The following is a 20,240-nucleotide window of genomic DNA, read 5'->3' as shown; positions in this document are numbered from 1 at the left end:
AAGTGCATGCTAAGTCGACTCAGTCATGTTTGACTCTGTGACCCCATGGACTGTAGACTGTCAGGCTCTTCTGTCCATGGGATTCTCTAGGAATACTTGAGTGAGTAGCCATGCCCTCCTCCAGGGGATCTTGCCTACCCAGGGTTTGAACCTGCATTTTCTGCATTTCCTGCATTGCAGGCAGATTTTTAACCCACTGAACCAAAGTGGCAGAAGCAGGGTGGGGGTGGGGGTGAGGGGCCAGGGAGCAGGGGGTGGGGGGTGGGGGTAGTTGTGGCTTGGCTGGGCAAGGCAAGTTCCAGACCAGACTCGTTCTATTGGCACCCTCTAGAGGACAGTTCTATTACCTGAGTTGGCTTTGCAACCGAACCCTACACTCCCTCTCCACAAGAGGCTGCCAGCCTCAGAACCTTCTGGACCCACTGCCCACCCTCCACGACTCCACCTGGCAGGTCTCTTTACAGTCTGCAGACCAGCAACCCCTCCCTTGTTTCTCAGCACCAAGTCATCTGCTCAGATCCCAGACTGCCTGTCTTTGGAGGCTCCCATGCTCCGGCTCCAGTACTCTTGCCTGGAAAATCCCATGGACAGAGGAGCCTGGTAGGCTGCAGTCCATGGGGTCGTGAAGAGTCGGACACGACTGAGAGACTTCACTTTCACTTTTCACTTTCATGCATTGGAGAAGGAAATGGCAACTCACTCGTGTTCTTGCCTGGAGAATCCCAGGGACGGGGGAGCCTGGTGGGCTGCCGTCTATGGGGTTGCACAGAGTCGGACATGACCGAAGAGACTTAGCAGCATGCCCCGGCTCCGGAGGTCCTCTCATAGACGGTGGCTGGTCCCCTGGCTGGCTCCTGACCTACCTTGGCCACCCACCCTCGGGCATGCCCTCTGGTCCAGCCTGGCTCCTTCCCAGAGGCCTTGCTTACTGTTCCCATGGGAGGTGTTTTCCTGAGGGCTGGGCCTAGCTTTCCGCTTTCCCCTCTAAAATAAAATGGGGGCTCCCAGAGGACGAGGCCCAGGCTTTTTCTCCTCCCTACCAGACTAAGAGCCTCCAGAGAACCAGGCTGGCTTCCACCTCCCCTCTTGGACTGAGGTTTTCCTGCAAATATGGCTTTAGTCTCTTCCCCTCAGAGTCCAGGGCCTGAGTCTCCTCTTCCTCCTTTGGGATGGAGGCTTCCTTAGGACTGACTCAGGGTCTTCTTCCCAGCCCTTCCACCTGGCTGTTGATCTTCAGAATCTTCCACCTCAAATCCCCATTCTGTGCAGTTCTGCCCACAGAGGGGGATTCAGGGGCCTCCGGAGTCTCCCCCAGCTCCACGACCCAGGGGGGTACTTCCTCTGGCTCTGTGCTGGACACTTGGCTTGGTACAACAGGCCCTTCTTCTGAAACCGAGAGGCCCAGAGTGCCCACCGGGAGCTCCGCCTCTGACCTCACAAGGGCTGCCTCAGAACCCCGTCTCCACGGCACTGTTGGCAGGAGAAGGGGTGCTATTTTGGGCAGTGTGTCTGCACTTGGCTCGAGTGACAAGGGCCAAACCCCTGCTCCACTGACCTCTTCCCTGGAGGAGCAGAGCAGAGCAGCACTCGGGTCGCCCTGAGGAGGGCTGAGAGGCGGGCTCTGGCTGGGGACATAGGGACCACAGAGCCCTGGCAGGGGCTGCAGCCAGAGCCTGAGACGGTCATGGAGGAAGCTGTCCAGGGGCTGCTGTGACTGAGAGGCCCCAAGGCAGGCAACTGGGAGCATAAGGCCTTTCAGCAGAGTGAGTTGGGCCCCAGGTAGGGCTGGGACAGGGGGCCTCCCCTGGGACTCAGGCTTCGGGGATGCCATTCCTGGGGACCATATGGGCACGGGACGACCTTGGGAGTGGCTGGGGAAGGAACCCAGCTAGGAGTTGAAGGCCTGGATATTTGTTCTGGTTTAGTCCTGAGTTGCTGCCTCATACAGGCACGTCACACTTTCTTTCTGGGCTTCCTTACCTGTAAATTGACTGTTGGGATGACCAGTGGTGGAGCAGAGATTGGGAGCATGCGTGGGGCTAGGCTGCCAGGAGGGCCTGGGGTGGGGTGGGGGTGGGGAGCGAATAGAGACTGGCGGCAAGGGACCAAAGCGGGAGGAATGTGGATCAGAGTAGGGGGTGGATTCCTGGCTTTGCTGGGGTGGTTTCTCCCTCTGGAGCCCCTCCTGGGCCAGGGCTGAGGGTTTCTGCAGTTAGGGTGAGGTGCGGGAGCTTGCACGGCAGTTGGAAGAAATGGGGCTGGAGAATAGGGAGCATGCAAGATAGGGAGGTCCAGGTTCACCTTCGTGCTGACATTTTCAAGGAAAATGGGAATAAAAGGGGTGGGTGTCTTCAGGAAAGGTGAGAGGGTAGACTTTGTTCTGAGGTGGGGATACGGACTAAGTGAATTTTCAGGACCTCATACTATGTGGGGTGTATGTGCGCGTGCGTGTGTGTGTATGCCCGTGTGTGTGTGTGTGTCCCCGTGTGTGTGTGTGTGTGTGTGTGTGTGTGCAAGGAGGAGGCAGATAAGGCCCTGGAAAGTCAGCAACAGGAGGGTTTGAGGTTCAACTGAAGGCAGTAATACCTGCCTGTGCGAGGGTGGAAAGGCTGCAGGGAGCCTGGGGGCATCTCCATTGTCCAGAGCTAGGCTGCAGGCTTGGGAAGGTCAGGAGGACCTTGGCAGGGCCCTGGCCTAGGGGGCCAGGGGTCCTGAGGCCAGCAGGGGTGGGGGTGGGGCTCCAGGGCCTCTCCCTATTGGCTGAAGCACACACACCCCTCATTCTCCCTTCTTGCCAGCTTGGCTGGGTTGAGGTGTTGGCACTGGCAGGAGCTGTCCCTGTGGCTTCTCCCCTGGGGGACTGAGGTCTGATGGGAATGAGGGGCCAAGTTCTGTGGCCCCCAGCCCCAGTGACCTCTCTTTGGCTTTACAGCATCTAAAAATCTCAAAGACAGTATGACTCAGTCAGACAGGAAGAGGCGGTAAGCATCCCACATGTTCCCCTACCTCAGCCCTCCTGGTCCGGCACCCAACACACCCCCAGGGCCCTCCCTGACCCATCCTAGCTCCTCCCTCATGGCAGCTGATGCACCAAGACTCCCTCCTTCCCACCCTGCTCCAGCCATGGGGCCCTGAAGAAGAGCTTCTCCCACCTGCACCCATAGCCAAGCATGGGCTGGGCCCTGGGGTGAGGGGAGGCTCAGAAAGACCCAGATGAGGGTCAAGGGGCTGGGCAGGGGGTTCCAGCTGCCCCTACGCAGGTTGTGCTCAACTGAACTGAATTCACTACTTCCCACCTGCTCAGGCTCAGGTCTCTTCGAGGTGAAATGAAACCCAAAGTCCTTGCAATGGCTAAGGCCCTGCCTATTCAGTGCTTATTTCCTCTCTGACCTTCCCTCATCCTACCCACCCACTCTCCCCTCCTTTCCTTCCCTTCAAACATGCTCAGAGTCCTTCAGTGACCGTCCCCTCTACGTGAACATTCTCCCCGCAGTTTCCCGTGTGGCTTGCTCCCTCACCTCCTTCCTGTCTTGGCTCAAATGCCTCTTTCTCAATGAAGGGACCTGGCTGCCCGTTCCAAGACCTTCCTCTCCCTTTTCCCTGCTCTAGCTCCCGGTATGTAGGTAGGACAGTAGGTAGAACATCTCAATACCACACTAATGTATGTGCTACTTGCTTCCTTTCCTTGCTGCCTGCCGGCTCCACATGAGCATGGGTGTTGGTCTGCTTGTGTGCTCCAGGATAGACAGAATGCATGGGTCGCCTCTGTGCTGTCAACGTCACTGTGCCCACTCAAGACTCTCCCAGGGCTTTGGACCCTGTTTGCCAAGACCCTCTAGTGGCCCAGACAGCTTATCCCCAGTTGAGGACAGGCTTCTTCCTGCCAACCCCCCTGCCTCCTGTGGTCTCAGCTCAGTCAAGGATCCCCGTCTCCCCCAGCGCTCCAGCCAGAAGTCACAGCCTTGTCCTTACAAGTCTGTCCCCCATGCCTCACATCTAACCACCATTCTCCTAAAAAGTATAAGAGGTGCTCACTTCCACCTCCCTATTCCCTCACAGCCACCATGTGCCCATTCTCCCAAAGTCTCTGCTGACCTGCCCTCCTCCCACCCCCAGGGGCTGCTTGCTCTGAGGGAGTTACCCATCTCCTTATGGAAGAACCCATCCGAGGGCAGGGTTTATTTGTACCCCTTGTGCCTGACTCCTAAGTAGATGCTCAACAAATGTTTGTTAAATGGATGAATACAAGTTAGCAGCTTGAATGGTTGGCTTGAGGTTAATTGAGTAGTTTGCAGCTGGTTGGTTGCTTAGATAATTAAATGAGTTGGCTAATAGGAGAACCAGTTAGTTGGTTAAGTTGCTAGGTTGATTAGTCAAAGAGTTGGTTGCTAAGTGGTCAGATATTTAGTTCCTTAATTAGCAAGGAACTAGGTAATTGGGGCTTCCCAGAGTGATAAAGAACCCGCCTGCCAATGCAAGAGACATAAAAGATGCGGTTCAATCCCTGGGTTGGGAAAATCCTCTGGAGGAGGGCATGGCAACCCACTCCAGTATTCTTGCTTGGAGAATCCCATGGACAGAGGAGTCTGGTGGGCTACAGTCCATAGGATCCCAAGAGTTGGACATGACTGAAGCAACTGAGCATGCATGTATTTAGGTAGTTACCTGGTTGATGGTTGGTTTCTTGGTTTGTAGGATAAGTGTTCTTTGACTCCCCTTCTGTGAGCTCTCTCATTTTTGCCCCTGGATGATATGACCATCTCTGATTGGGTGACCTCCAAATGGGTATCTCTAAACCAGACCACGTTACCAGCAGGCTCCTTTCTGGTCACCTCCACTTAGCTGTCTAGTGGGCTCCTCAAACTCAGCACACCCAGAGGTGACTCCATCCTCTGCCTAGGCCTGCCGCTTCTCTCATGCGCCTCACACACCATTGTGCTGCTCCATCCAGAGCCGGGGCATCCCGGACTCTCCCCTTTCCATCCTCCTCTCTAATGAGACACACATCTGTTCGTAGGACTGCCTTCCTCTGGCCACCTCCACGCACCTTCTTGGCTCTGGCTGCCATTATCGTTCAGCCTGTCTGGGCTGAACGTGTGATTGCTCACACATCCTCCACTCCTGCTCCCACATTTCTGCCTCCAAGCAGGAGGCAGTGCTCCTGCCTAACTCCTCCACCTGTGGGATCAGACCCCTTAGCGTGGGCTATGAGGCCATCTGCCCTCTCTGCCCCTCTCATGCCGCTTTGCCTCCTCTCTCTGCAGCCCGTCCTTGCAGAATTCCTCTACACTTCACACATTGTCGTCACTGTAAGCCTTTGTCCAAACCATTCCAATGCCCAGGACTTTCCCTGACCTCCCTGATGCTCCTTCATCTGACCATCCATCTATTCTCGACCTAAATCTCCCTTCCTCTGGGAGAGCCTCCTCCTCCCTCTGCTGGGTCATTTGCTTCCTCCCTGCAGCCCCATAGCATCCAGCATTCACTTGGGGCAGCACTCCTTGTTGTTGTTCAGCTGCTAAGTCATGTCCAGCTCTTTGTGACCACATGGACTGTAGCCCACCAGGCTCCTCTGTCCTCCTTGCATTGCAACACTCCTTACACTGTAAGTAATTGCTTAGTAAATTGTTCATCTTTCTAAGAGCAGGGATCATGCCAATGTTCTTTACTACAGTCCCCAAACACATTGGAGGAGGAAATGGCAACCCAATCCCATGTTCCTGCCTGGAAAATCCCATGGATAGAAGAGTCTGATGGGTAACAGTCCATGGGGTTGCAGAGTTGGACAAGAGTGAGCGACTGAGCACGCATGCACTGAACACAGTTGGCAGTCTAGGCATTCAATACATCTTTGGTTCATTGGTTTGTTGGTGGTTGTCACTTACTGAATCCTGCTTGCTGTGTGGTGAGGAGGAAGGGGCCAGGGTTCCAGGGCTCCCTTGGTGTCATTGACTTCCTGCTTTGTCTGCCTCTCCTCTGCCTCTGTGTAACCTTCTGGGACTGTTCTTCTATCTTTTAAAAATAGTATTTGTTTATTTACTCACTTTTGGTTGTGCTGGGTCTTTGTGGCTGCACAGGCTCTTCTCTAGTTGCAGTCTGTGGGCTTCTCGTGGTGGTGCCTTCTCTTGCTGCAGAGCACGGGCTCTACGATACAAAGCCTTCAGCAGTTGCGGCTCCTGGGCTCTACAGCACAGGATCAGTAGCTGTGACACATGGGCTTAGTTGCTCAGCAGCACATGGGATCTTCTGGACCAGGGATCAAACCTGTGCCTTCTGCATTGGCAGGTGGATTCTTTACCTCTGAGCCATCAGGGAAGCCCCCAGGACTGTTCTTGAATTCCTGCTGCCTCAGGCTCTTCCTCAGCGCCAAGGAGGCCAGTCACAGGGGCATGGGAACACCTATGGGATGCTGCATGGCAGCGGCAGTTGGGTGGGCGCTACTGGACTGACTGTCCAGGCAGCGCTACATCCCCCTCTATATGCTCAGTCCTGGGTTTGTTTCCCTGAAGTAAGGACAGAACAAGGACTAGGGTGGGTGAGAAATGAACTTGGGTTCTCAGCCAGAAACGTAGATTGTGCTTTATCCATGCCCGGCTTACATTTCTCACTCTCAGGGCTCACTCTTTGCTGCTGTGAGGCTGGGGAAAGTCAGGAATCTGTGGCGGGGTGGGGGTGCTGTGGCAGTCCCCAGCAGGGTGAGGAAGTCGAGGGATAGGCAGCATGGGAGAGGGGAGGGTCACCAGTCTGAATAAGCACTAAGGCTGCAAGCAGGTATCTCCTCCTCCTCCTCCAGAACCTCCGGCTGTCTCCTTCCCCAAACTCAAGTCTTGTCCCCCCAGCCCCAACAGAAGATAGAGCCTCTAACTCACTCTTTCATTTGTCCATCCAATCATCCATTTACCAGACAAATGTTTATCAATGTTCTACCGTGTGTCAGGCACTGTGGGAGTGCTGGGGATCTAGGGGAGAGTTACAGGCCTCCTGCGGTTCATGGGGTCACAAAGAGTCGGACGTGACTAAGCAGCTGAACTGAACTGAACTGAACTGAACAGATGACGTCTCAGTTTTTTCATTTGAGTGTACTCTGCACATCTACTACGTGCCCGGCACTATGCTGGACACTGAGAATACACTGGGGAGTAAGACACAGTCCATCTTCTCCTCCCTCCTTCCCTGTCATTGGTTCATTCATTCACTCACTCATTCACTCACTCATTCACATACAAGCATCTGTTCATGCGGACCTTGCTGCAAAGACAGAACCTGGTGTGTGCTTTGGGCCTCAGTGCTGTTCACAGAGCCCGGGAGCTAACTCTGCCACACCCTGTGCTGTTTGCAGAGCCTCGCAGTTGCCAGATCTTGCCTGATGCCTTACCTGTGTCCCCAGAACTCTGACCCCAGCAAACAGGCAGACAGACAGGCAGACAGACAGGCAGGCAGGCAGACAGCTGAGCTCTACTCTCCCCCTGCTCTCTCCCACCTGCTTCTCCCGCAAGGCTCTTTGGCACCACAGACGGCACTTACAGGCTCCCCAACTGCCCCCTCTGCACCCTGACCTCATGGGTGCACCTTCCCAGTGGTCTAGTCTCTGGCACAGGAGGAAGAAGGGACGTGACCTGGATGTCCAACCCCAGTCCCTCTCCACGTCCCTGGGCTCTCATGTGCCTCTGACCCCCGAGGTACCAGCTGCCCTGGGCAAGAGCAGGCATGTGTGGAGAGGCCACTGGGTTACCCATTAACTCAGCCATGACAGTAAGTTCACCTGATCTCATTTCTGCCCATGGGGCCCTCCGGCTGCTGCTTCAGGTCCACCCGCGTGTCCAAGGTGGTCTCGACACCTACAGCAACAAAGATGCAAGTCATATGGCAGAACGAGAATGTTCGAGAGTTCCTGGCGGAGTTCATCAGCACGTATGTCATGATGGTGAGTGGGCGGGGGGTACAGGGTGAGCAGACTCTGAGGAAGGGGTCTCAGGAAAGGGCCTCAGAAAGGCGGGGCTCCGTAAGGGCAACCCATGACCTGCTCCCCACCTCTGGGCCCTGGATCACACTGTCCCTTCCCCAGCCTCTGAGGGAGAAGCATAGGAAAACAAGGACTTGTCTTTCTCACCAAGTCTTTTTGGGAGAGAAAGGGCTCACGATATGTGGGTGAAATGAAATCCTGAGTTACAGGTGGGTGGGTGCATTGTGGGCATGACTGGGAGTGAGGAGAAGGGAAACAAAGAGTAAAGAGATTGGAGAGGATGTGGAGGCTTTGAGAATTAATCCTGAGGGTGATGCAGAGACACTGAAGGTTTTCCAGGAGGGGAGTGATATGGCCAGATGTGGGTTTTAGGAAGAAATTCTGGGCTCCGTGTGGTGCCTAAGCAGAGTGGGCAATGCTGATGGGAGGGGAGCCCAAGAAGAAGCTGTTGGGATGGCCTAGGACAGAGAGAGAGTGTGGGGAGGTCCAGGGTCAGTCTGGTCCAGGGATGGAGAAGAAAGCACACATCCGGGGGAATTAGAGAAGACAGAACAAAGGAGACTGCAAGCAACAGATGTGGGGTAAATGCTGAGGGGGCCATTTCAGCGTGAGGTCAGCTTTCCTGTGTTCAGGTGAGCTGCTGAGGGTGGGGGGAATCTCAGGGGTGGGGATGGCTGGGTATAGAGGCCTGGAACTCTGCAACGTGGTCTGGGCTGACACAAACACTTAGACTTCATCAGAACATGAATAGTGGTTATGGAATTTGTACAATAAGAACGTATAGAAAGAAAAATGAACTGAGTTGAGGACAGAGCCTGAAGAATGAAGAGAGCACACAGAAGGGACTGGGTGACTGGGGTAGGGGGAAGGTGGGGGGACACCAGGTTACAGAAGAAAGGGGAGCAGTCAGCAGTGTGGGGGGCTGTGGACAGCCCGGAGTAGTAGGGTATGGCAACCTGGGAGGTCCTGGGGGACCTGGGGAGGGCTCTTTAAGGGGATCACAGGGGAGAATCCAGATGCAAGTGGGATGTGGGGTTTCTTGGGGACTCCCTGTCCTGCCTCAGCCCAGTCACTCACCCATCTAGCCTCTGCCTTAAGCTGTGGCCACTCTTGCTTGTACCTTATGAAGGCCCGGGTCCGTGACAAGAAGGGTTAGCCTCTGGGGAGGGGAACAATGGCTTCAGGGGCACAACAGAGGTGGTGGTGGGGGGAGGGGAGAGGATGAGTGTGTGTGCGCGCGTGTGAGTGTCTGTGCACTGAGTCACAGTGTAGGAGAGATAGTGGGACCCAAATTGCCCCGGGGACTCTGGACACCTGGGTTCTTATCCTGATCATTCTGCCACTGAGTCATCAGCTGGCCTTGGGCAGGTCTCTCTGTGCTCAGAGCCTGTCTTCTCAGACATTATTATTGTTGTTGTTTGGTCTCTCAGTTGTGTCTGACTCTTTGCGACACATGGACTGCAGCACGCCAGGCTTCCCTGGCCTTCACCATCTCCCAGAGTTTGCTCAAATTCATGTCCATTGCTTCGGTGATACCATCCAACCATCTCATCCTCTGTCGCCCTCTTCTCCTGCCTTCCACACACTCATTCCCAGCATCAGGGTCATTTCCAGTGAGTCAGCTCTTCGCATCAGGTGGCCAAAATACTGGAGCTTCAGCTTCAGCATCAGTCCTTCCCATGAATATTCAGGGTTGATTTCCTTTAGGATTGACTGGATTGATGTCCAGTCTGGCCCCAGACATTATTAACAGTGTGAAACTGGGCCTCCATGAGCTTTGGAGCTGGGTGAATGCTGGCTCTGCTCTCTTCTAGCTGTATGATCTTACATAAATATCTTAACTGTTAAGAACTTGAGCTTTCTCAGTGGTGAGTGCGATGCTAATATTGAGCTGGCTGACTTGTGTGAAGAAGGTTTGGAGCTGGACACCCAGCATACACGTGGCTCATATGTGTTGGTTGATTCTCAAGCTGACAAACTCTCTCAGCTGCTCTCCCCTCCCTGCCTCTCACCGTCTCCCTCTCCTCCATTACCTGCCCTCCTGAGCCATGAAGACAGCATCTGGACCCTCTCTTGCCTTAATCCAGGGCAAAGTAATTAATTGCTGACAAGACATTCCAGCCCCATGAGGGTTGTTAGACCTTGGCACTGTGGAGGTGGGAGGGTGCCTCCTGGGAGATCCTAGGGAAAGCAGGCACCACCCACATGCATTCCTGCCTGCCCACTACCCATGTTGGCGGTTCTCCTCCCTTTATTGAGGTTGTTATTGAACACTACTGCATATCAGGCACTATAATGCTAAGCCCTCCTGTGCACCTTCTTCCCAAATCCTCATAACAGCCCTATAAGGGAGATGCTATTATTATCCCCATTTCACAGATGGGGAAACCAAGGCTTTGTGAGACAAAGTCACATTTTAAGTTAAGGATTAAATCCAGTCTAGCCTAATATCCTAATCTTGACCCTTGATCTCCATGCTCTGTCCCTTACCTTAGCTGGATTTCTAACTCTCTCCCAGCCGAGGGAAGGCCCTCAGGTCCAGGCTTTGGAAAGTTCAAGACCCCTCTCCAGGCCTTGGTTTTCCCTGGGAGCAGAAACATTTGCCACTCAGTTGCCGTGAGGATTGAAGGGAAGTAACGTGTAAAAGAACTTTGTGAGATGTAAGCTCACAGGGGACATTGTGTTGTTATTTTTAGGTGTCAGACCTGTGCCAAGAAGTGGGGGCTTTCTCAGGTGATAGGAAACTCAATGAGTCATCAGCGTGAAGGTTTCGCCAGAAAAGCTAGAGTGACCTTGGGCCCCATTTATTGCAGCAACTTGAAGGAAGCAGACTGTTCTACTCAGTTCCACTCTAGCCTCCGGGGGTGTTGTCCTCCAGGCTGGGCCTGTGGCTATTGGAAGCACCTGGACAGGCTGGGCCATGTTCACTGGCCAGGGAGGGGAGGAGCTGGGCTATCAGTGCCCTGGAAACCCAGCTGGGGTTGTGAGCAACAGGGCAGGGGCTGCAAAACTCACCTTGTCGGGCCCTGAGAGAATCACCGAGGGAGGTGGGGACTGTGGCTAACGGCGGAGTGCTGACCTGTGAGGACATGGCTGCCACCACTCTGGCTGACTGTCGCCACATCACCTGGAATGCAGGCTGCTTTCTGCATCAGAATCAGAGATTCTGATTTTGCAAGAGAAGCTGAAACTTCTGTGCATCAAAACCAAATGAATCAAACAAAACGTGTGCTGAACAGATGAGGTCCAGGGACTGCCAGCTGGCAACCCTGACACACAGGGGCGCAGAGGGGGTTTACTCACTCATTCATTGTTTTTAGTAAATGGTTTTGAGCTCCTACTTGGAAATGGGAACCTTGCTCTTCAAACCCTCCATGCCTGCTCCAGTCCCTGCATCTCTTTACTCCGAATCTGTCAGCCTGGCCTGGCTTCACTCCCCACTCCCATGCCCCCTCTGCCCCTGTCCTCTCATCCTCACCCCACCCTTGGCCCCAAGCCAGCCTGTGTCTGGGCTCCTCTGCACCTGTCCTGGGCTCCTGCGGGACCCAGCAGGCCCTGCTCAGCGGCCTCTCCCCTCCGCTCTCCAGGCTAATGCACTGGTTCTCAGACTGTCCCAAATCTAGTGTACTCACCGGCCATTTTTCATCAGCAAATGGCTTGGTCTCCAGTCTGACAGAGAACTGTCAGGTGTGTCTGGCTCCTCACCCATCACACTCCCCTCCCTGTGAGTCCACAAATGCCCCCTCCCCTAGGCAGGAGCCTCCACTCCTTTTCATCCACCCCCTGCCCCAGGCTCCTCTGGCACTTTGCTTCTTCTTTTCTCTCTTCTGTATCTCCAGCCCCTCCCTCTCTCAACCTTAGCACACTCAAGACTCCCTAAAACAGCAGAACATAGAACACGCCTCCCTTCTCTCTGTGAGCCGCTTCATTTATCACACTTAGTCCCCCTCCCTTCTCAGGCAAGTTCCCAAAGAGATGTCTCCACTGGTCTCTTCAATTGTTCCTTACCACCTCCTCCCCTCCCGCTCTCTGGACCTGACTTCTGACCCCATGCCCTGATAAGACAGTGTTCCCCACCTACTCAAGAACCCTGGGTTGTCACATCCAATGGGATGCTTTCCAGGCCTTCTCACGCTTGACCCAGAGGCAGCTCGTGACCATGTGGGCCACACCCTCCTTGGGAAACTGCTTCTTTCTGGGGTATAGGGCACATTCTCTCTTTGTTCTTCCATTTCTTAATTTTTTTTAAATTTATTAATTTTTTATTGTGCTGGGTCTTTGTTGCTGTATGTGGGCTTTCTCTAGTTGTGGTGAACAGGCTTCTCATTGCAGAGACTTCTCTTGTTGCAGAACATGGGCTCTAGGCGCTTGGACTCAGTAATTGCAGCAAACGGGCTCCGTAGTTGTGGGGCATGGGCTTAGTTGCCCCAAGGCATGTAGAATCTTCCTGGACCAGGGTCGAACTCCTGTCCCCTGCATTGGCAGGCGGATTCCTATCCGCTGTGCCAGCAGGGAAGTCTTGTTCTTCCATTTCAACGGTGGCTCTGGCTGGGGTTTCTAACGCCCACCCCTGAGGGCTGACGTTCAGCCCTAGGTTCATCCTCTCCCAGGGGTCTTCATATCCTCCCTGATGGCTTCAACTCACGTCCACAATTCTTCAGATATTTCTTTTTTCAAAACCTCCAGAACTCTTCAAGGGAAATACAATATGAGTCACAAATGTAATGTAAAATTTTTCTAGTAGCCACATTAAAAAGGTAAAAAGTGACAGGTGAAATTAGTTTTAATAGATAGATAGTGAAGTTGCTCAGTTGTGTCCTACTCTTTGCGACCCCATGAACAGTAGCCAACCAGGCTCCTCTGTCCATGGGATTTTCCAGGCAAGAATACTGGAGTGGGTTGCCATTTCCTTCTCCAGGGGATTTTCCCGACCCAGGGATGGAACCCGGGTCCCCTGTATTGTAGGCAGACACTTTACCATCTGAGCCACCAGGGAAGTCATTTAACCCACATGTCCATAATGTTACCAGCTCAACATGTAATCAATGTATAATTACTTAAGATTTACATTTTCTTTTTCCTCCTAAGCCTTTGAAATCTGCTGTGTACCTTACACTTACAGATCTCAGTTCAAGTTCATAATAGCCATGTGTGGCTCACGGCCATCATATTGGATGGTAGATCTAGACTCTGATTTCCAGCAGTCTGGACACCTAGAGGTCTCTCAGAGGCAATACATCCAAAACAGAGAGTATTCAGAGGAGGTGCCATCTGAACGTGGCCTTAAAGTAGAGTATTCGTTTTTCAGGACCTAGGATCAGGTACTCCAGAGGGAGGGAGAGGCATATGCAAAACACCGAGGCATGAGAAAGCAAGGCATGAAGGGAGCGATCCGGTCGTTTTCTCTGAGACTGCCTTACGCAACTGCCTAGATTAAAAAACTGGCTTACCATGTGCAAGATGTGTTTGTTTCTTTAGGTTTTGTTTTGTTTCTAAAAGATTTATTTATTTATTTATTATTTTTGGTGCACTGAGTCCTCATTGCTCTCTCTGGTGAAGGCAAAGGTGTTCTCATTGTGGAGCAGACTCTAAGGCACATGGGCTTTGGTAGTTGCTGCGTGTGGGCTCAGTAGTTGTAGCCCATGGGCTTAGTTGCTCTGCAGCATGTGGGATATTCCCAACCCAGGGATCGAATCCCTGTCCCCTGCATTGACAGGTGGATTCCTAACCACTAGACCACCAGGGAAGCCCCAAGATGTGTACTTGAGACAAGCCACTCAACTTCTCTAAACCTCTGGTTGCCCATCTGTCAAATGGGGAGAATAATAATACCTAATGCATAAACAGGTTTAAGGGTTAAAGAAGGTAAGAGGTAGAACTTGCTTACCAGTGCCTGGCACATAGTAAGTGCTCAATAAATGGTTATTATTCTTTTTTACTTTAAGTTTGTTTGTTTTTGGCCCACCATGTGACATGTGGGACCTTAGTTCTCTGACCAAGGATGGAACCCACACCCCCTGCCATGGAAGTGTGGAGTCTTAACCACTGGACCAAGGAAGCCAAAATGGTTATTATCTTTAATAGTAGTAATGTTATTTGACTTCCCAGGTGGCACAGTGGTAAAGAATCTGCCTGCCAATGCAAGAGGCTCAAGAGATGCAGATTCAATCCCTGGATAGGGAAGATCCCCTGGAGTAGGAAATGGCAACTTGCTCCAGTATTTTTGTCTGAAAAATTCCATGGACAGAGGAGCCTGGCAGGCTGTGGTCCATGGGGTCGCAAAGAATCGGACATCACTGAGTGACTGAGAACACATATAATGCTATTATTGGTAATATTAGTGTTCAACATAGAGAATACTAGACCCAATATGAAACTGAGAGGCAGAAGGCATGAAAATCAAGGATCTTAAATGGTGACTTACTGAGTTTGGACTTTATCCTAGAAATGGAAGGGAGCCAGGAATGTTTGGACCAAAGGCAGACAGACAGGGTCAGATTTTTGTGTTAGGTCACTCTGGCTGCAAGGAGACTGGGTAGGATCTGGGGAGACTATAACCAGAGTTGACCATGTGCGGTGGAGAACATACAAGTTTCTGACTTGGCTGGGATGGGGGAACATGGAATGAAGATCACATTTTCTGAGAGATGGTGAGCTTTAGAGCTGGAGATGCCTGTGGAACACCCTGGAGACTTCTCGGAGGTATTTGGAAAAAGAGATCTGGCTCTCAAGTGCAGGTTTTGGGAATTAATCCATCAGGCTTATCTGAAGCTGGTAAGAAAACCCAGGAGTGACTGAGGTGGGTTATGAAAAAGGCCAGGGATAGAACACAGGGATCATCTGTATTTATGAGGCAGATGAATGAAGAAGAATGTGGGAAGGAGCTGTGTAGAGGGAAAGGCTACAGAGCAAAGAGGGAAACCAGGAGAGAGACATGTCACGGAAGCCAACGAGGAGGTCCTTTCTGGAAGCAGAGTGGTGAGGAGAGAGAAAGTCAGCACACTCACGTGAGATCATGTCTGAAGGGACCACTGGGAAATCCAGAGGCTGGAGCCCTTGGACAAGGGAACTGGTGTCTGTGACGGGGGAAGCAGAAGCCGGGCTGGGAGGGAGGACAGGGAAGGGGAAAAGGGCCTGAGACTGTGGGATGGCATCACCAAGTCAACGGACATGAGTATGAGTCAACTCCGGGATATGGTGAAGGCCAGGGAAGCCTGGTGGCTGCAGTCTGTGGGGTTGCAAAGAGTCGGACACGATTTAGCAACTAAGCTGAAACTGAATGGGTCCTTCCTAGAGCCTGACTCACATGGGAGGAGGCATCCAGGAGTCCACAGCTGGTCAGGGAGGCCGGGATGAGGTGGAAGCTCTACTTTAAAGAAGGAAGAGACCCAAGTCTGTGGGAGCCAGTCAAGGGGAGGGTAGAAGACACAGACAAGAGGGGAAGGCAGTACAGACGCAAGTGGGAGGGGTGTTAGTGGCCAGGGGGAGGTTGAGTAAGGGCCTTCATTTAGGTCTCTAACCTCCCTGTGAACGGGCTCAGTGGGGAGAGTCATCTGATGAGATCTGGTTGTTAGGGATGGGTGAGAAGTTAAGAGGTGATGCCTGAGGGTGGGCTTCCAGGGCTGATGCGTGTGGAGATGATGAGGGTTGGTGGTGCGTCCTGGCAGAGTCCAGAAGGAAGTTTGCAGAGTCCCTGAAGAAATTTCCTTTGGACTATGCTGACGAGTGAGAAGCTCTGAGGGGTCCAATCCACACCAGCCCTGTCCTTCTGGAAGCCCTTCGGGTGGACTTGGAGTCTAGGCACCTGGCTAGGTCCATGGGAGCCTGACTCTCCCTCCTCACCCGACTCCTTCTTTAGCACGCACCCAGCTTCCACTGGTCAGTTGTGACAGGCCTTGGCAGAGGCAACGGGATGAGGTCACGAGGAGGCATGTCTCTGGAGGAGGAGGGTACGGCAGAAGGGGGTACCCAAGGGCAATGCAGGGAGACCTAGCGTGTGGAGGCACGGAGCCCCAGCTGAGCTCCAAGCCCTCCTCTGAGGCTGGGCTGTCTGGGTGGGCAGTCCCCTCAGAGGCCCTCTCCTACAGGTGTTCGGTCTCGGCGCCGTGGCCCACATGGTTCTAGGAGGTAAAATGGGGAGCTACCTCGCTGTCAATTTGGGTTTTGGCTTCGGAGTCACCATAGGTGTGCACATGGCGGGGAACATCTCTGGTGAGTAGGCCGGGCCCCAGCCGACAAGCCCGGCCGGGTGTCCCCCATGGGCTCCTCCAGCCCCCTTCCAGCCAGCCCCTTCTCCAAGTCAGCTGGTGTCTTGCCCTCACGGGCCACTTTCCTCTGCCCAGACACTTCACAAGCCCCCTTGACCCACCGTTTTTACAAGCTGGGTTCTCTCAGGCAAGCGACTGAACTCTCCACCCATTGCTTTGCTTCATGGGGAGATGGAGACAGTGGTTTCTGCCTCGCAGGGTCCCTGTGAGGACTGCCCCTTCACAGATGCTCGCTATTATCATCGCTGCTGTCATTGCTCTTGGTATTACTGATTGTTTGTTTGCCGACACCCTTGACCCTCCCTGCAGGGGCCCATATGAATGCGGCCTTGACCTTCACCAGCTGTGCGCTAGGCCGCATGTCCTGGAAGAAGTTTCCCGTGTACGTTCTGGGTCAGTTCCTGGGCTCCTTCGTGGCGGCGGCCACCATCTACGGCCTCTTCTACAGTGAGTGTCCTGCCCCTGGCGGCCCACCTCCAGCCTCCGCCTCCTCCCCTGAAATGTGGGCAGATCTGAGTGTGTCCTCGCCTGTGAACACGCTGGGATAGAAGAGTCTTGGAGGCGCTCCCTGCCCTCCATCCTACCGCCTCATCTCTGGGATAGCGGTGGGGTTCAGTCAGGGGGCAGGTTCACACTCAGTCTGTATTCCCACAGACGCTATTATCGACTTCTCGGGGGGAAAGCTGATGACGACCGGCCCCACAGCCACTGCTAACATTTTTGCCACCTACCTTCCTGACCACATGACACTGTGGAGGGGCTTCCTGGATGAGGTCAGTGGTCCAGGCACGGGTGGCCCTCCTTAGGCCCTCCCCCACTCAAGAAGGGGCCAGCAGGCAGCCCCCTGTGGTGGAGTGGACAAGAACCCTGGATGGGACAGTACAGAGTCATGGCTCTGCCACGGGTAGGGGTGGGGGGCGCTACTGAGGCCCTTGGGCTCGAACGGGGGCCCCAGGTGCTGCCACGGTGTCTCTCCCCAGGTGGTGGTGACTGGGATGCTTCAGCTGTGTCTCTTAGCCATCGCAGACAAGGGGAACAACCCAACACTGTTGGGGACGCAGGCCATTGTGACTGGCATCCTTGTTGTCATCATCGGAATATCCCTGGGCATGAACTCAGGATATGCCATCAACCCATCCCGGGACCTGCCTCCCCGCTTCTTCACCTTCCTCGCTGGCTGGGGCTCACAAGTCTTCAGGTACTGCGTGGTCCAGCCCACTCCTGGGAGTTTCCTGTGGGTTCCCTGCATGTGGAGGGTGGAAAAGCTGCGGGAGCACCCCGCAGATCCGCCCCCTCCACTGCCCTGCCACCCCTTGCAGTGGCCTGGGAGGCAGGAATGGGTCCTGACCTTTCTCCAGACCCTGCTCCTAGATTGAATGTCAGCCCTGCCCCAGACCCGCTGCTGTCCCTGAATCAGGCTGAAGCTGATCAGTGTCCCAGGCTCAGGGCCAGCTCCCGGGCTAGGATGGGGGTTCCCCCTCTACTCTCCACTCCCTGCCACCCCTCCTCCCATCTTGGCCTGGGGTAGACGCAGGTGCCATGCTGGGTGCTGGCCCCCTAAGCAGGTCTCTGCCTTTTGCCTGCAGAACCAAGGACTGGTGGTGGGTGCCGGTGGTGGCACCACCCCTGGGTGCCTACTGTGGTGCCATCATCTACTTGTTCTTCATTGGCTCCAACAAACGACAGGAGCCCCAGGTCCTGGAGAATCCCTTGGCGTTTGAAGACCACAAAATATCTGTGTTGCCCAAGACCACGTCTCACCAGCATGGGGTCGCTTCCCTCACCCCTGTTTCCGTGTACCCCGAAGATAGACCCTCAGCCTTGTACCACCCTTAAGTGACTCCATCTGCCTAGAGCCCCTCTAAGACTATTTGTGACCCTACATCCACCCCAATAAAGAAAGCCTTGTCCCACAGTGGCAACCCCGCTTCTTGGGGGCCTCCTGTGGTGGGGCTTACCTCCTGGGTTCTCTCAGAAGCTCCCAGGTTATGCTGTAGCCCAAGGCTGGGCAGGAGCTGCGGGGCCTCCAACTCCTGCCGGCCCTGGGAGCTGGGTGGCCCCCAGGGGAGCAAGTGGAAGGGCCGATCAGTGGCCTCATTAAGACAGGACTAGATTAGAAGAGCCCGGACATGGAAGGGTGGGCTGCCAGGCACAGGGCAGGGAGGGGATGGCATGGGGGAGGGATTCCAGCTGGCAGGTGGGGGCTCAGCCCTGGAGGAACCTTGAGCTGCCTTGGGAGAAGACTCTGGACTCTCCTTCAATCCTGGCCAGTCCTTGGACCAGGCAAGGCAAGACCCCAGTGTGTGGATCAGAGTTTCTCAACATTTTTGTTTTCTTTAGTCTCCCCTCCTCAGGAGCCTTTTAGGCACTTTTTCCCCTTAATTGCATGATATTTTAATACCACAGATATACCGTATATCTGTTTGTGTACTGTACATATATCTTTGCTTTATACAAAAAAAGTAAGATTTTAAAAAATCTCTCCCTTTCAAGGATCCAATTTTTTCACCCATGGGAGCATAATCACCCCATCCTTGAAAATGCCTGAAGTAGAATGAGAGGAGGTAAGAGGCAGGCTCTGCCTTCTTCGTGGGGGCAGAGCTCTCCCACCGTGGGGAATTCCAGAGTTGGAAAGGAAGAAGCAGAGAGGAAAATCCTGTCAAAAGGCAGGGGGCAGGAAATGGTCTCATGAGGTTTTGGGGAACAGGTGCAGAGCCGGGGCAGCCAGGGTCCACCGATCCCAGGCTGGGAGGATCATCCTGCTTCTGGGACTCAGAAGGCAGCATCACCCATGGCTTCTGTCCCTGCTTCTGCTTTTAGCCTTTCAGCAGCCATTGAGCACCTCCGGTGTACAGGCTCTGCGGGTAAGGTTGGGTCTCTGTCTTCAAGGAGCACAGTCCCTACTCAGGACAGGTGATCACAAGGAAAGAGCTGAGGAGTGAAGAAGGAGCTGCGTGTGGGGCTCAGAGGGGGCTCACAGCTCAGTCTTGAGCTGAGGCCACAGATGGCTTCCTAGAGGATGAGACAGAGCAAAGGGTGGTGGGGTGGTCCTTTCTGGGGCTGGATGCCGAACTTCATGGTTTGAGGAGACAGGGCAGGGTGGGGGGTGGGTAGAGGACGCTGGTTTTCCTTCTGGAGGTGGGGACCTGGTGAGATGAGGTTTAGAAAGCCCACATGAGCTGCAGTTTGCAGGATGCTGGAAAAGGGGGAGACTGGGGCCTGTAAGGAAGTGTGGGGCAAGGCTGTTCCAGGTGGGGCAGCAGGACAGCTCACAGGTCAGTGCTGGAGGGTGGACAGAAGAGAAAGGATTCGCCTGACACCAAGGAGGTAAAAGCCTCAGGCTAGGTTCAGACTGGAGGGAGGAGTGGGTGAGGATGGGCCAGGGGCCAAGGCTGCCTTCCAGTTGCTGGCTTGGGCCTGGAGTATTGGAGATGTCCCCACTGAACATGAAGAATGGGAAAGGCACTGGTTTGAAGAGGAAGATGATAATTTATACTGAAGACACATCGACTTTGAGTTGCCTATGGGACTTGGGCAATAGGTGTGTAGAGTCCTGGGCAAGTTACTCTGACTTGCTGGGCCTCGGTTTTCTCATTTGTAAAGTATCAAAATACCTACCTTTTGTGTTGATGTGATTAGATGAAACAAAACATGTACAATGCTGAGGATGGTGCTTGGCACAGAGTCAGTGCTCAATAAATGATTATGCCTTTCGTGTGGTCTAGAGCTCAGAAGAGTTGAAATAGAGACTGGGGAGACTGCAGTTGTGTGGACAGAGCTGGGGCAGAGGAAGAGGGAAGGAAGGGCCAACGAGCAGGGTCCTGATGAGGTGGAATGGGCCTCTCAAGAGGTTTGGCTGATGAGGGGCACAAGGTCAGGGGACACAGGAAACACCCCAGATGTCCCTCAACAGGGGACATACTTACATTTCAGTCCAGTCACATAGGGCAGAATACAATACATCAGTGAAAAGTGAGGTACAAGAGCTACCTGTAATGACACGGAGAAAG

The 20,240-nt window shown here is 53.8% G+C and overlaps 1 protein-coding gene across 6 annotated transcripts; it reads left to right on the top strand.

Annotated features, from left to right (window-relative positions):
- The first annotated feature begins 1,504 nt into the window (after positions 1-1,504).
- Positions 1,505-19,943, top strand: AQP7 (aquaporin 7). 6 transcript variants are annotated; one of them, XM_019966411.2, is made up of 8 exons: positions 1,505-1,763; positions 2,933-2,981; positions 7,807-7,911; positions 16,051-16,174; positions 16,540-16,677; positions 16,885-17,003; positions 17,211-17,428; positions 17,817-19,943. In XM_019966411.2, exons 3-8 carry the CDS (start codon positions 7,864-7,866, stop codon positions 18,064-18,066), a joined length of 897 nt encoding a protein of 298 aa, XP_019821970.1. In that variant the 5' UTR covers positions 1,505-1,763; positions 2,933-2,981; positions 7,807-7,863; the 3' UTR covers positions 18,067-19,943. The 6 variants fall into 6 exon arrangements, with proteins under 6 accessions (XP_019821970.1, XP_070651093.1, XP_070651094.1 ...); XM_070794992.1 differs by having other exon boundaries at positions 1,505-1,779; XM_019966409.2 differs by having other exon boundaries at positions 1,506-1,763; positions 7,807-7,924.
- Positions 19,944-20,240: the final 297 nt, after the last annotated feature.

The sequence above is a fragment of the Bos indicus genome, chromosome 8 (genome assembly GCF_029378745.1).
Source record: "Bos indicus isolate NIAB-ARS_2022 breed Sahiwal x Tharparkar chromosome 8, NIAB-ARS_B.indTharparkar_mat_pri_1.0, whole genome shotgun sequence".
Taxonomy (NCBI): Eukaryota; Metazoa; Chordata; class Mammalia; order Artiodactyla; family Bovidae; genus Bos; species Bos indicus.
The sequence above is the reverse complement of the archived record's forward strand: the minus strand, read 5'-3'. Positions and strand labels throughout refer to the sequence as shown.